This window comes from Corvus moneduloides, chromosome 20 (assembly GCF_009650955.1).
Source record: "Corvus moneduloides isolate bCorMon1 chromosome 20, bCorMon1.pri, whole genome shotgun sequence".
In the NCBI taxonomy this organism is placed as follows: domain Eukaryota; kingdom Metazoa; phylum Chordata; class Aves; order Passeriformes; family Corvidae; genus Corvus; species Corvus moneduloides.
The window spans coordinates 7,022,186-7,037,971 of NC_045495.1; the positions used below are offsets into that span (position 1 = coordinate 7,022,186).

Consider the following 15,786-nt stretch of genomic DNA (forward strand, 5'->3'; position numbering starts at 1 on the left):
TCATAGCATATTCTTTATCATTCACAACATTTATTTAATTCTAAGACTTATAAATAATGGAAAATCTGTATTTTGGGAAGGAGCATAATTGTCAGAGTGTTTTGGGGTTGTATGTGTTTGGTTTTGTTATTTATAATGTTCTTAGCTGTTCAGAATGTCTTTTATATGTTGTAATCAATCAGATTATTGATTAATTCTTAGAACTTCTCATAATTTGACTTCTAAGTTCTTCTCTGTTGGGCAGTTTGCAATGCAAACAGATGATTTTTTAATATTGTTTTGGTTATCACAGAACAGCTGTAGCCTGAAAATGCAGTTTTACCTCAGTGTATATTCTCTTGACTTTTTTATTATGAACTTGTGTATATACATGCAAATATAAATATTACACCTAAAAATGATTAAAACAAGGCATTTACAACAGTCATAAAACAGTAGTACAATATATATACATGTGTATATATATATATATATTACAGGTTACAAGCACTTATATGAAGTGCCAGCAGCCTGCTGGTCTCTGGACCTATTTCAGAAATGATAATTTTTCTCAAGAGGCTGGTTTCCAGTGTTACTTCCTTATGTGTCTAATGGCAAAGCAGAAGTGCATAATATTTTGGAAGATATTTTGAAAGCAGTCATATGCTTTTTAAATAAAGCATTACTGCTCTCTTTTCAGTGCTACAAAAAACAAAAATAGATCAAGAGGCTCCATGTGCTTGATACACATCACAGGACAGTTTGTGTGGCTTTTGGTGCTGGCATTCCCCAGGAAACCTTTGTGTCTAAGCCCAGCCTTTTCCCTCTTCTTTTTATTTTATGTACAAATAATCTTGCAAAGAAAATATTTTGCTATTTTTTCAGACATTCAAAGCAGAAGAAAGAAATACAAGAACAACGTTAACTTATCAGTATGGAGTAGATTTTAACTATATTTTTCTCTGTCTATTTTTGTGTTGATGCAAAGCTTTTGTTTTATGAAAGATGTCTGAATTTACTTTTGGAAGTGGAGTATCTGCCTTCTGTTGTGTAGTCTATGGTTGTAGGAGGGATGTTGCAAGTACATCTCTTCAGGGGAAGCATCTTGCCTCAAGTATGGAAGGTGACTGTGTCCTTGCTTGTCTGGCAGGAAGATAGTCTTACAAAAGCACTCTGTTAACAGAAGGCTCTTTTAACCTGTTTTATTTGTTTTTGAATTCTAAGTGGTTCATTTCGGTTCTCTGTCCTTTCCTCTCCCACCTTAAGCTTTGTGAGCAGATGTTCTTGCCAAAGAAATTTAAAATTGCTTTTTGTCGTGTCTAAGAATTAGTGTCCAGCATTCCTCTTGTACCATGCTAAAACGGAGTAAATAATTTGTTTATTCTGTGTTTTCCAATGCCAGGTGCATGTGAATAGCACCCACGGCTCAGTCCATTCCCTGGATGCAGACTTGCTTCTTTCCTCCGGTGAATCCTTCAATAAACCAGACACTGATATGTTTAAAGATGGACTACGGAGAGCACAGTCAACAGACAGTCTGGGCACATCTGGATCCTTACAGTCCAAAGCTTTAGGATACAACAACAAAGCAAAATCTGCTGGGAACCTGGATGAGTCAGATTTTGGACCACTTGTTGGAGCAGATTCAGTGTCTGAGAACTTTGATACAGCTTCCCTTGGATCCCTGCAAATGCCGAGTGGGTTCATGTTGACCAAAGATCAGGAAAAAGCAATCAAAGCAATGACACCAGAGCAAGAAGAGACTGCTTCCCTGCTCTCCAGTGTCACCCAGGGCATGGAAAGTGCTTATGTGTCTCCCAGCGGGTACCGCCTGGTCAGCGAGACGGAGTGGAACCTGCTGCAGAAGGAGGTGGGTCCTCCTGCCTTGTCCCTGCTGTGGGCAAAGCTCTGCCTCCTTTGCTCTGCCCAGAGCCAGGTGTGAAAGGAAGAGGTCACATCCTGGGCAGCTGTTCACTGTTCCCTCTTGGAACGCTTCTGTAGGTGGAGCACATCCACTGTAAGGTGTATGAGCTGGCCCTGCTCGTGGGACAGGCAGCATTACTGAACACAGGGTGCTTTGGATTTTGAGGAGGATCTGGCAGAGGTGGCTGTTGAACTCAGAATTGTGTGAGAGGGTGAAAAAAAAAGTGGGAGAACTTAAAGAATAGGAGTAAATGGGAAGTTGAGGAAAGGGCACTATAGTGGAGCTGGGGATGAGTAGGAGAGGGCAGAAGCAGCAGAGCTGGGGGTGCTGCTCTGTGTGCCAGGGGCATTTGCTGAGGGCTGTGCACGGGGTACAGTTTGGAAATGAGCAGCCAAACTATGCCCAACGCACAAAGTACCACAGAGAGGCTCCAGGAAATTGTTGGGGACTTGCATCATCAGCAACCCATTTCTGATTGCCACAAGAAGCAGATTAGACTAAGCCCTGGGCCAGTTGCAGTGTGGATGAGCAAGGAAATTGTTGCTTCTGGGTGTTCTGCCTGTCAGTTTTTCAGCAGCTTTATATGATGCCAGTTCAAAATTTGCATTTGGTTTCTTGCTGAAAAGGGGAGTATTTGGGGTTTCCTGTGGTTTCTCTTTCAGAGGAAAAGACACCAAGGAGCAACATTTTAGGGGGAAGAAAAGATGGGGGGAGATAACAATCCAGGCTGGGTGAAAAGGAAGACAAGATGGGAGTAAAACAAAGAATATAAGAATGTAGTGAAGGAGAAAAGGCCAGATGAAGGACAGATGAAATGAAGAAGTATTGATATTTTTTTTTCTCAATTTGTTGAAATTTAACTTAGTGCAAATCATTGCTTAGGTCTCTCCAAACCTGTTGTAAAGTTGTGTTGTTGTTGTTGTTTTCCTACTGATTTGCTATATCTGGAGAAATTATAGCATCCTGAGCTCAGAGCTGCATTAAACTCCTACTCTTGAATATTTCCTTGCCCTGTTGACATTTTGATGACACTTTACTTCAGCCCTCTCTCAGAATCCAGAACAGAAATGCAGCTTCCCACATGATCCTGGAGGCTGGAGCACACGCTGAGGTGTGAATGCCACTTGCTGTGGGTTGGACATGGAGCAGTAAATACAAATACAGATTCAGCTCAAACTTGACCTGCAGCTGGAACTTTGATAAAACTTCCATTTGCCCCCTTGGCCAAAACCACTGCAGTTCCAGAATGACAGCAGGTTTACTCTTGGTTTCCCTGCTGCCTGCCCCAACACTGTTATTTTCTTCTCCTGTTCGGTTTCTGTTTGTCAAAAGGACACAATAGTGACTTGATGAGCTCTTTGTGTCATGGCTTTTTGTGCTAATGGTGGGACCCATGGCAGGAAAAGCTGATAGCCCACAGCTGATTTGAGTTATCCTTCACTTTAAAGCAACTCAGTCCTGCCATTACATGATTCTGCCTCTGTCTTTTATCTGTAATGTTTTGTGGTCACACAACACACCTGAGTGTGTGCAGCACTCCTGCACTCCCTGGAGACTTCCCTGGACATGGCAGGTGCTGACTCTTGTTCTGCAGGTGCAGAATGCAGGGAACAAGCTGGGCAGGCGCTGTGATATGTGCTCCAATTATGAGAAGCAGTTGCAAGGTATCCAGATCCAGGAGGCTGAGACCAGAGACCAGGTGGGATTTCTCTCATTACTTTAGCCAGGCTTTTGCAGCTTTTTGAACTACTAAGGATGCAACAATGAACTATCTGCTGTTTTATTCATTGATTTTAATTGAGCAATAGCAACATACTGGATAATTTGACATGCTATTGACATAACTTGATTTGTTATTATTGTGTGGTCATAAATACCAACATGTACATTCTTAAGGATTCACCTTGAAGAACCACTTTATTTGGTGCTGTAAGATCATGCAGTAAAGGCAGTGTTCTATAAAAAGTATTATGCCCATGCTGAAGTCAGTATCTTTAATAATTGATATTTTAAAATGCTTGTCATGCATTAAATTCTATTATCTTTGATACTGTAAGAACTGTTAACAGAAAAGGACCTCATCCTAGCAGCATAAAATGACTTTTAAGTCTTGGAGGATATTTGTTTCCTGCCATATACCAAAGAACAATTTTCAGATGGGTGTGGAAGGTATGAGTCACATTCTGCTTTGAAATAAGTGATTGAAGTCATTACATGGCCATGGTCCAGTGCAGTTTGATGTCCTGTGTTTCCTTAGAGGGATAATCTGTGCTGGAGGCTGTTTCAACAACAAAGGAACTTCTGGGTTACATAGGATTTTTGAGAGATTTTATGTTGTGTTTTGGGGAGTGAAGGGCTTCAGGAATAAATGCTCCCCAAGAGAATGGAAAATGAATTAATTTTGTTGTGACAATACAGGTGAAAAAGCTGCAGGTGATGCTGAGGCAGGCTAATGACCAGCTGGAAAAGACAATGAAAGATAAACAGGAATTGGAGGATTACATGAAACAAAGTGCTGAAGACTCCTCTAATCAGGTACAAGCATTTGGTAATTGAGATCCAGGAATCACGAAATGTTCTTCAAAAGCGTGTAACAAGAACTTGTGTTTTGTTAGATATGGATGGGCTACTGGCTGTAGAGGCAACACAAATGAGAATTTCTAGGGTTAGTTATGCTCCACCTGATTCTGCCACAGTTTCTAGATAAATCTATTATGTCTCTAATACCGTGTTACCCAATTTTGGCCTTAAAATATCATCTCTAATCTTGAAATCCATTACAGAGTGGCATTGTGGAATTTGAGTAATGTTTGAGTTTTGGAGTGACCTGTGTATGAAATGACCCAAACATGCAAAAGGAGCCCTGTGCTCTGGGCACAGCCTTGTTGGTGGAAGAATGGTCCTTTTCCACCACTTGCTCTTATCAATACTTGACTCCCAGGTAATGGACTTGGGGTGAAGAATGCAGTTGATGAGGAGCTGAGCAGGCAGTAGCAGGGCCAAAATATGCACTGAACTCCTTTAAAATAAGAGCCCACTGGAAAGATTTTTCAGTCTGAAATGTGTACCTAATTCTTCTGGAACGATGAAGCCAAATATAATGGGTGGTAGTCATAGTTAAAATTAAAAAGGGAAAAAAGTCATCATCTTTGGCCTATTAAAGATTACAATGGTAGGTACATGCTGTGTACAAGACACTGAATTTACTTCACTTGAGCTGGAGCTTTCTCTCTTCCATCCCACCCAGTATTTTTTCTTAGTCATTAGAAGACAAAGTCCAGCTTAGACAATGGGAATATGTTCTTATGTTGTTCTGGCTGTACCAGGGTGCTGTTAATTAAGTAATGCTTCATCTTACATGTGTTGTTGTGGAATGACTTGTGAAGTTTTTGAAGGTGGGTGCTCTCAGAGAAAGGTACAAAAATTCAGAAAACACTGAAAACTTAGATAAAAGCTCTTCAGTTTCCCTTCAGTGTTTCTGAACTGGTTTACATTTAAATTTTAATAGAATGAACTGTTGATTCAGAGTTTGGTAAATAGAATATAAAAATATTGTTATTGCAGAAACTGTCTTTAGTCTGTCCATAGTGCCTGGATCTGCATTCCTGCTTCACTGAGAGAAGAATTAACATAAACTTCAGTGGATTAGTTTGAAATTTCAAAGTATCTATTAGTAATAACAGGCGAGAGAACTGGTGTGGTTATTTCTTCTTCAGAATCTGTTCCATGCTTTATTTCTTACATGTCTGTCTGGGTTTTCTTTCTTCAAGATCTCCTTGCTCATGGCCAAGTGTCAGAAGTCAGAGAATTTCCTCAGTGAGCTGCAGCAGGCATTTCTGCAAGCCAAGAGGAGTGTCCAGGAGCAAATGGTAAGACAGGTTAATTCCAGAGATCCTTGTCCAGCCCTGTTTGCCTGACCCTTGGAGCTCAGTGTGTCTGTAAAAGGCTTTGTGTGCCCAGCCAAGGCTGGCTGGAGAGGGCTGAGCATCTTCACTTGCAGAGGGCCTGGTCCAGTGAGCTCTGATGGCAAGGGCTGGAGCTGGAACCGTTTGTGTCACTCTGTGCTGCTGTCTGTGTTCATGCACATTCAGGAGTATGGAGATCACTGGTCAACTTCTTTTCCCCTTATTTATTATCTAATTCCATGCCTCTTCAGTATCTTAATTTCACCTCAAATCTGAAGACAGTAGATTTTCTCAAGACTGTTTTTAGGATTTATCACAAGTACCATCATTAGTGAATATTTTCTCGAGTTTTAGAGATGAATGATCAGTGTTGTTGCAGGTCAGACTTAAAATATCAGCCCTAACACCCAGGGAGAGATATGTATGGGAACTTAATTTTTTAAACTATTTTTGAGCATCTTGTTGGAATTAAGCCAGAGAATAGGAAGAGGACCACATGTTCCAGAACTAAGTTTGACTTCCTTGGAGCAATTAATTCCTTTCTATATCAGAATCAAGTCTTGTCTTTTTTCCTCCCTGGCACAGCATTTGTGGGGGACCAAGAGAATTCATCCTCATGAACCCCAGTACTGCATTTCTGGGGTCTGGGATTGTGTGTAGGACGTCAGGACATTGCCTGCAGAGATGCTCCATCAGGTGCTCTGTGTGAGAGCACATCTTACGGACACGCAGGAGATTCGGACAATGTGCTGATCTGAGTGTGCTTCTCCTGCTGCCCCCCTATAACACAGCTCCTGCCATTGCTCCTGGTTCCCCAGTTCCATTCCTCTTGGAAGAGTTCACTGGATTTTTTTCTTTTGTAATGGAAGCAAAGCCATGCCCTCTTCATCCTTTTTCTTTCCGTGGGATCAGCTGTTCTGATGCTTTCCTCGGAGGACAGTGGGAGGCAGACACCCACCATGGAAAGTTTCAGGGTGAATGTTTCAGGTTTTTGGATAACCTGCTCTTACAGCTGCGTGCTGAGGTGCTGTTAATAAACATCCCTGCCAGCTCCTGAATGCACATATGATTCCCACCCTCCCTCCCCTCTCTGAGCACAGCCAGCTAATGGATAAACACAGGAGGAAAGTGGGAGACTGAGCAAAGCTGTACTTATCACTGGCTTCCTCCTCTCTGTCCTTGCCTTTATTTCTGGTGCATAGGCCAGGCAAGAGGGAACTGGTTGTGTTGATCCACACCACCATTTTGTTTCCCTTCTTTACAAAGAATATCAGTTCACCAGACTTTTGAAAGCAGTGGAAGTAAATGGGGCAGAAGAGATCTGAGCATGACCCTAAGTGTGAATTTATGCTTTTCTTTGCATTGGAGGCTGTCCTGACACAGTCAAGGGAGCAGGTTTCAGAAGAGTTGGTGAGACTGCAAAAAGATAATGAAAGTCTTCAAGGAAAACACAGCTTGCATGTGTCCTTACAGCAGGCTGAAGATTTCATTCTACCAGAAGCAGCAGAGGTAAAACATTTTTAAATCATTAACACTGACAGTGCTTGTGAGTTGATCTCACTGGAATATTATTCTTTATCAAAAAGTTGTCTCAAATAGCACAAAGAACAGTACCTGGGATTTTAACCCTGTAAGTCTGTGAATGAGTGTGATCCCCCTGTGCCATGCCTGCTTCAGGGTGTGGATGGATTGTAAAACCAGTTAACTGTGGCCTGACAGCTGCTCTGTGGTCAGTGGAGTGTGGGTTTGGCCCAGTTCAGCCAGTTCAAGCTGTATTTTCCAACTAGGCACACAAGTGTTCAGTCACCAGGGCCTCACTGTATTGATTCAATAAATCAAGTGAAGTCAATCACTTTTGTCCACTTAAGACCAGCAGTAATCCAAAGCCTTGAATAATGATTCCTTTCATGGCCACTCCCTTCCTTTAAGCCTAAAAGATTTGGAGGGGCTGAAGGGCAGGGGGAGCATCATAAACCTGTGGGGATGTGAATCTTGCTGTGTTTTCATTTCCTGCGGCCAACTGTGACTGGAGCACCTTGCTGGAAGCAGGGTGTGGGATGCTGGGACAGACCCTGGGGCAGCACAGCTTTGTCCTTGTGCAGATACCCCAGTGCTGGGGCTGTGGGGCAGCAAAATGCACATCTCTGCTAATCCTTGATCCAGGAGCTCCGTGAGCTGATCCTGAAGTACCGGGAAGACATCATCAGTGTGAGGACAGCAGCAGATCACCTCGAGGAGAAGCTGAAGGCAGAGATCCTGTTCTTGAAAGAACAGATCCAAGCTGAACAATATTTGAAGGAAAATATAGAAGAAACTCTACAGCTGGAAATAGAGAATTGCAAAGAGGAAATAGGTGAGCAGGGGCAAAACAGTCTCAAAATAGGAATATTAGAAATTAATGAGATGCAAAGACTTGATTTTGTAGTAGACTTACCTGAATTCTAAATGCTGTCCACTTTTGATAGCAGAGACACCAGAGCTGTGCAGCTGAAAATAAGAGTACAATTATTTGTTTGCTTTTGAGGTACCTTTGATGTAACAGGAGCTTAATTTTCCTTTAAATATTAACAGAAGTAAACAGGGTATGAACAATTTCCCATGTTTCTTGCATTTAAGATTTAATATTCTTGTTTTTCAGCATCCATTTCCAGTTTAAAAGCTGAATTGGAAAGAATAAAAGTGGAAAAGGAGCAGGTAAGAAGCCCTTTCACTGAGATTTTTGGTGATGTGGATTTTTTTTAATAAAAGTTTTTTTTTTCTTTCCTGTATTGATGCCAGTGTAGGAACAGGACACATTCATAGTTCTGTTCCTTAAAAGGTGTTTGATCTGTTTTATTAATCTGTAACCTAAATATTGGATTAACTAATTCCTAACTCATACTAAGCTACATAACACTGACCTAAAATGTCAGGTTTGGACATTTTTCTCCAGCTCCAAAAATAAATAAATGGAGAGAAAGAGATGTTTTTCAGGTGTTTTCTCTGCCCCTGAAAGAGATTATTTGGGTGTGTTTCTGAGTCCCAGAAAGATACTTAGACTTCCTTATGGAGGGACCGTGGGAGATGGAAATGTTAGGAAGTGCAGTTAATATTTTTTTATATTATTATACAGTTGGAAAGTTCTTCGCAGGAAAACCTGCAGCAGCTGGAGAGTTTGCAGGAGGCAAAGAACACTCTAGAAGAACAGCTGAAGAAGGAGACTGCAGCAAAGGTAGCTATGATGTCTGGATGTGAAGTGTATCTGCATCTTTTGTGATGAGCAGCTGTGTCAGAGAATGTGGCACTACCTAAGAATGAAAAAAAGAAGCTTTTGAATGTGAGTAAGAAACTGGCAGGGAAATAATGTCCTCTGGATGTGGTTTAAATCCTCACCCCTGTTTTCACTGGGACTTGTAAAGTGGTGGGTCTGAATCGCTGCTGACTTGAATATCCCTTGGATTGCCCTCCCAAGTGAGGCCTCAGGAACATTCCTGCCTGCTGAGAGCGTGATAACCAAACCTTGGGCTGAATGCTTTGATGCTTTTGAAGCAGTGTTTTCTTGTGGTTGCTGTAGGAAGGGACTCTACTTCAGCACTCAAGTGAATTAATCATGGTCTGAGCACTTGTTCTCTGCCCTCTCTTGTTGTGGTTTTGGTTTTTTATGCCCTTTCCCCAAACGCTTTTCTGACTAAAGCTCAGGATGGCAAGACAGTTACACTTCCAGCAGCAAATTACTGCCCTTACCATGAACTTACTTCACTAAAACTCAGAACTCTGCCTTTGTATTTTGAGATCCCAGGTCATGGTTCTGTTAAAAGACTTTGGGCTTTTTCATGCTTTAACCAGTCTATTGACACCTGTTAATGGGTATTAGCCCCTGATTTTGCACTTTGGAAAACTGAGGTGTGGAAAGACTGGTGTAGTTTGTTGCCAAGACCCTGTGGATACTGTGCTGCTTTGCTCTGGTATCACCCTTTAATCAGTTTATACAAGCTGCTGATTTTCATTCAGTTCAAGCCTAAAGAATCTTTTCCTCCTCAGGCCAACCTTGAGCAGCTGGTGTTTGAAGAGAAGAACAAAGCTCAGCGGTTGCAGACTGAGTTAGATGTCAGTGAGCAAGTGCAGAGAGACTTTGTAAAGCTTTCTCAGACACTTCAGGTAAGAGAGTCCAATCAATGTGTGAGGGGCTACTTTAGTTTCATTATTTCTACACAGCTGTGTAAAGTAAGAAATGGCAGTTGTAAATTTCCTTATGTTGGTATTTATGATCTATTTTAGAATTTGTTAGTGTAATAAACTGATCAGGTACTCCTGATATGATATTATTATTAAAGCTGTTGGGATTGTGTTCTGATTACTGGGTTCCAGCCAATTTTCAGTTTTTGTACTAAAAGAAACTGTGTAGAGCCATAAATGATGGCTCTTCCAGACCTGTGTTTTTCCTTGTCCATCTCCTGATGTTTCCAATGTGATACTTTCATAGCAAATCATTCAGGTGCAAATATTTGAGGACAGAGTAAGGCACTGGTACTGTTTGATGTGAATATATGAAATGGTTCTTCAGGTTAACAGTTCCTGCTTTCTGTTTATACATCCCAACAGTCTTGTTCTTGTTATTGTCACTGTTGTTATCCTTGTATTTCCTTCACCAAGTGGAACTGTGGTTGATGTGAGACACCAAGAGGTGGCTGAAGGGAGGGGTTTTGTCAGGGGTGTCCCTGAGGCTGGTTCTGGTTTGTCAGGCTGTTCTCTGCTGCTGTGGTTTGTGCTCAGAGGGACTGTCTGTGCTTGGGAGGCCAGGCTGGACTGGGCTCACGTTCAGGGTCTGTGTTCCCAGGGTTTGCACCCCATTTATGTTCCAACTTTGCTCACAGAGCAGGTGCTGAATTTCAGCCCCCCATCTCCTTGGAGTCTTTGGCCAGGCTGCTCAGTGACACCCAGCAGAATTCAAACTACACATTTTCTGAGTCAGGCATTCAGGTTCACTTGGAAAATTAACCCCAGAATGTGGGAGGTTTGTTCACTAGACACAGTTTAGCTGGATGGATAATAGAGATCTGTGCTCTGTGGCTCTGTCTGTGTCTGGAGGGGTTGGTAGGACAAAGGAGACTGTTGAGTTGTCCTGTCTGGGGAAGTTGCTTCTTGTTAGTCATCATCTGCTCTGTTTTTGAAAGTCCTGCAGGCACTGGTTTATGCAGCTCTTAGAGGAAACATGGCCACCACTTTGAAGATGTGTGGTGGACTCTTCCACAGCTTGCAGGTAGTTTAGTAAACCTTCAGTATGAGCTCAGTAAGAATTGTAGCTCCGTGTTTTGTGTTTTCTTTCTGCCCTAAGCAGTTATTGCACATCAGGTTGTGTTCCAGTGTAAGCAGTGGTTTGTGCCACGTGCACTGTGCAGTGTGAGATGACCATCAAAGGAGGATTGTGGTTTCTTGGTGGGGTTATTCCCTTCCCTGGCCTTGTCAGTGAGAGCCTGGACAGGTACCCCTTGTGTGAGGGGTCCACTGGCCAAATTAGTTATGAGCATTTCAGAGGAAGGGCTAAAAACCACTTAAATGCTCGCTGGGAATTTATAACTGAAAGCCCAGATCCTATTGCAAAGAATGTGAAAGTTTGAGTGTGATAAAGAAATCAATTGTGCTCTCTTTGCATTGATTTCACCACAGTTCTGCTGGGCCCTTTTTCAGCATTTAAAAAATACTTTAAACTGGGTTATCAGCAAAGCAAGAAGTGAGCTTGGAAATGGGATGGTTGCTCCAAGAGTATTTTGGATGCGATCTTGAGAGGCTCCAAGGCACATTTTGGGCTGCTCCTTCACATTCTTCCTGGGAAGGTTTACTTTGCACATCTCCAGTCAGTGACTGGACATGAGACAAAACACAGAGTGATGGTGATGGCTGGAGCCCCGCAGGGAGTGGGGCTTTATTGTAAAATCACACCTGCCTCTTGTCTTCCTTCCTCCCATTCTTGGGCCCAGATTAAGCTTGTGCTCCCTCACCCCTTGCATTTCTTCAGCCCCTGGTGATGTTTGATCCCTCGGAGGCTCCCTTTGGGTCTGGGTGTGAGCTCTTGCAGCCTTTGCTGACTGCGGTGCCTCTGTTGGTTCCCTGCAGGTGCAGCTGGAGCGGATCCGGCAGGCAGATTCCCTGGAGAGAATCCGTGCAATCCTGAACGACACAAAACTGACGGACATTAATCAGCTCCCTGAAACATGACACCCTGATGGGCTCCGAGGCTGCGTCTGGGGTTTTTAACTCATCTTTATAGCAACATTAATTATTATTTAACTCTAACCGAGAGAGCAGAAGACAACAGAGGGGAGCAATGACTTAAGTTTTGTTTCTAGAGGGGAAAAAGGTTTCGTACTGGGCAGGAAGAGAGCACAAGGGTGACTTGTAGTGTAGGAAGGAGAACTTTCTAATGGAAACACTAATGAGTGCAGTGTTTCGTGTTCCACTGAGTGGGATCAGTCCTTACATTCTGAAAAACTTCCCTCTTTCAGCCGACTTCGTAACCTAATATAGAGTTTTGGAACATATACCCCTGTCTTTCCCTCTGTCCTTTCCCCCACTACTGTGATCAAAGTAGCTGCTGGAAACTGTATTGTCCCTCCAAAATGTTGAAGAGCAAAGTGGTTGAAGTTTTTCTGTTTGAATAGTCAGTAACAGTATTCAGCTAGCAGAGAGAATGAGGTGTAGAGTATGCTGTATGAATATTTTATATTAAAATATGACTTTATTAGCAGGACACTGGATATTGATCTTATTTCATAACTCAGTACTTTTTTTTTTGAAACCATTGGCTCTGTGAAGAATCTGAATGCTGCTGAAATGTGGATATGAGTGAGCTGTGTATCTCCTGAACGGAGAAATGCTAATCCAAAAAAAAAAAGAAAACTGTACTGAGAATTTAGCTCCTTGCCATTTTTCTGTTGAATTCAGATACTGAAAGAAAAGCACAAGAAATGCACTGTTTTGTAATCTCTTTTCACAAATGTAATTTAGAATATGGACTACAACTGGTTGTTTCTCATCTCTAAAGCTGAGCAGTGCCTGGAATCCCTTCTCTGTGGAAAAAAAAAAAACCAAAACCAAGCAAACAAACAAAAAACCCAAACAGAAAAAGGCTGGTAAAAGTCGTGTGCATGTCTGAGCATTGGCCTGAGGTGGTGCAGGTGTGCTCTGCTCTGGGGGTGACCCCAGGTGTGAAGGCAGGAGCTCTCTGGGGAAGGTGTTGAGGGCAGAATGAAGCTGTGGGCCCCACCCCTCTGCTGGGTCAGCCTCGTGTCAGGAAACAGGGAACTGCTCCCAGCCAGGGCACAGACGTGCAGGAGCTGCAGGATTGTGCTGCTGCAGCTTGGAGGGGACAGTGCAGCTCTTTGGTGTCCTGGCACTGCTCTGAGGTGGCTCCTGGGCTGCCCCCTGGTTCTGCTCCCAGACAGTTCAATTACACTGAGCAATGTGGCAGCAGAGGCAGGAAATTCTTGTGATCACTCAGTTGTCAGGTTTGGGTTTCTTGTTCTATAAATGTCCAGGGGTAAGATGAGCATTCCTCCTCCTCCTCCTCCTTCTCCTCCTCCTCCACTGCTGGAATTCCATGCACGCAGCTGGATGGATTCCTGAACGGTTGCAGGTGTTGATGATCCTGATGGTACAGACCCAATTCTTGAACTTACAACTCAGTTAAAAGGAGGCTGAAGGAGCAGATCCCACTGTTCAAAACTTCTTAGTTTTTCCTCCATTCCTTGCTGGTTTTTTCTTCACATACTTGGCCAGAGATCTGCTTTTCTTCATCACCTTCAAAAGTGACAGAAAATTCTCCAAACTGCAATGCACATGATATATTTTAAAGTGCTTAGATCCTATTTTTAGCAGTGTATATCCTGCTGCTGACATAAAGTCAGAACCAGTGGTTTTGAGGAGGAATGCCTTAAAAACAGCCAAAAAAGCATCATACAAGCTCAATTCCTTGCCACTCATTACAAGAATTAAAGCATTTTATTCATCCTAGCAATTAATTCCCTTTGTAATCCTGACACCCAAAAGTAATTTTTCTCACCTTAGTAATGACTAGACTAACAGATGGCAGAGCTCTCGTGTCTAAAGATGGTACTTTTGCATAAAGGTGACATTGAAGTGTGGCTTGGGCCTTCAGTTTTTGGCTATTACCAGATTAGGGATTTTTTAACCTTTCTCACTATTTGCTGAACTGTGGTGACAGCAGCTGAGTCCTGATGCATAAATCCAGGACCAGATGTTTTTCATTCAGTTTTCCAGTGGTTGGGTAAACTTTGGAGACAAAACTACAGGCCTTTAGTAGGAGCTACAGAGCAGAAAGGAAAGTGTTTTTCTCAGTTCCCACCCTCCCTTCCCAAAGCCGAATGTGTAACTGGTTACAGAGTTACTGTAACTGGTGACTACTTCACCTGTGCAGGAGGTGTAAGGGAGCCTCTTGTATGGCAAAACTACAGCACATCCTGTACCCTCTTCAGCAAGCTGAGCACTTGAGGAACTGCACCTTGAAGTCTTTCACAGTAAAATATTTTTTGGTTGTGTTTCTGGCTGGTCCAAGTGCGAGAGAGCAGGGGAAGGGCTGTTCCTGCCCTTGCAGCATCCCTTACTGATCCCTGTGTCTGGCCTGTTCTCAGCAGCCCTGGCTGTGGCTGGGTCAGAGGGTTTCAGGCACTCCAGGGCTGGTTGGCTTTCCCTGGGTGTGTTTTTATGGCTCATTGGCACAGCTTTCTCCAGGTGTGGTGGTGTCAGGGTGAGGTCATGGCTGCAGGAAGGAGGGGCAAGTGGTTTGGGCTCCTTCATAGCCCCAGCACCCATGGAGCTGTTCCCAAATGCAGATCTGCAGGCCTGGGGGGTGTGCACTGTTGGCTTTTCCTTGTTTGTGAACCAGGCACTGCACCAGTCCTGGAAGGAACTTCCTTTGGTTTGGAGAGGATGGGCAGGCAGTTCTTGCATGGTTATTTTCCTTTTCACCACCCTGTTCCACCTGTGCTCCTGTCTCAGTACCAGCTGTGACCATTTAAGTGTTGGAACACGGGTCACCTTTTTCACCAACTGCTCTAATGTCAGACTTTTAAACAATTCAGTTTGAAATTGGAACCCTGGATGTTCACAGAAGTGGTGGGAGATGTGCTCCCTCTGAACTGCTCTCCCTCATGGGGAAGGACAGCAAAGCTTCAGCAGCAGCAACTGAGCTTCTGCTGAACTCAGACTTCAAGGGGCCTTTAAAAGCAAAATAAGACAGTGTGTGCCAAATTTGCAGAGCAAATTTAAAAGACTGTAAATGAAGTGTAGGAAAAGCTCTTGGTGTAGATACTCACTGGATGATGGATGATGGTGTTACTGCTCATGAACATGAGAAAACAAATGCTCTTCCTTCCAGTTCTGGGTGTTGTGGAGCATGGCTGGGGCCGGGGTGGGTTCTCCTGGCTCAGGTGGTGTCACCTGCTCAGCTGTGACTCAGGGGCTGAGCTGTTGGTGGAGGCTCTGTCTGCATTGCTGTACCTGTATAGTCCTAACCTGTACAAAGTGTTCCTGCAGCATGTCTGGTACCCGCTCCCTCCCAGCAGCGCCCCCGGCCCCCCTGCTGTGCCACGTTTTAGCAGTGCAGGAACTCCTGCCCCGCTGAGCTTCACCACGGCGCCTTTTCTAAGGGGAAGGGGGAGGGACAACAATTATTTATTGTCCACTAGAGTCTGTCTACAGCAGAGACTGAATTGGCCTTGAAATGTCAAGGGGGACTCCAGAGCCATCTTTTGCAAAAGGCAAACAGTGTTTGGAAGTCAATACTGCATTCCAGTGAGCCAAGCCATTGGTGTCCTGTGCAATCGTGGGTGTAGAATTCTGCTGTCTCCAGGATTCCAGTGTAACCATTTGTTAACTGTACTGAAGGTGTGTCCTTTATGGAGAAAGTGTTCCAAATTAAAAAAAGCTGCTGAAGTGTGTGCGTGCCCTGCTCTGGTCTTTCTCCTCTGCCCCCTGCCACAG

General features: G+C 43.4%; 1 protein-coding gene across 1 annotated transcript in view; it reads left to right on the top strand.

Moving 5' to 3' along the window:
- Positions 1 to 12,090, top strand: part of RABEP1 (rabaptin, RAB GTPase binding effector protein 1) — a 43,412-nt gene extending 31,322 nt beyond the window's left edge. Inside the window, exons 9-18 of the mRNA XM_032129860.1 lie at positions 1,382 to 1,849; positions 3,498 to 3,602; positions 4,322 to 4,438; positions 5,674 to 5,772; positions 7,177 to 7,317; positions 7,972 to 8,161; positions 8,447 to 8,502; positions 8,921 to 9,019; positions 9,829 to 9,945; positions 11,902 to 12,090. Of these exons, the coding sequence (XP_031985751.1) occupies positions 1,382 to 1,849; positions 3,498 to 3,602; positions 4,322 to 4,438; positions 5,674 to 5,772; positions 7,177 to 7,317; positions 7,972 to 8,161; positions 8,447 to 8,502; positions 8,921 to 9,019; positions 9,829 to 9,945; positions 11,902 to 12,003 (1,494 nt within the window). The 3' untranslated portion in view covers positions 12,004 to 12,090. The remainder of the gene's footprint in view (positions 1 to 1,381; positions 1,850 to 3,497; positions 3,603 to 4,321; positions 4,439 to 5,673; positions 5,773 to 7,176; positions 7,318 to 7,971; positions 8,162 to 8,446; positions 8,503 to 8,920; positions 9,020 to 9,828; positions 9,946 to 11,901) is intronic.
- The last annotated feature ends 3,696 nt before the right edge of the window (positions 12,091 to 15,786 follow it).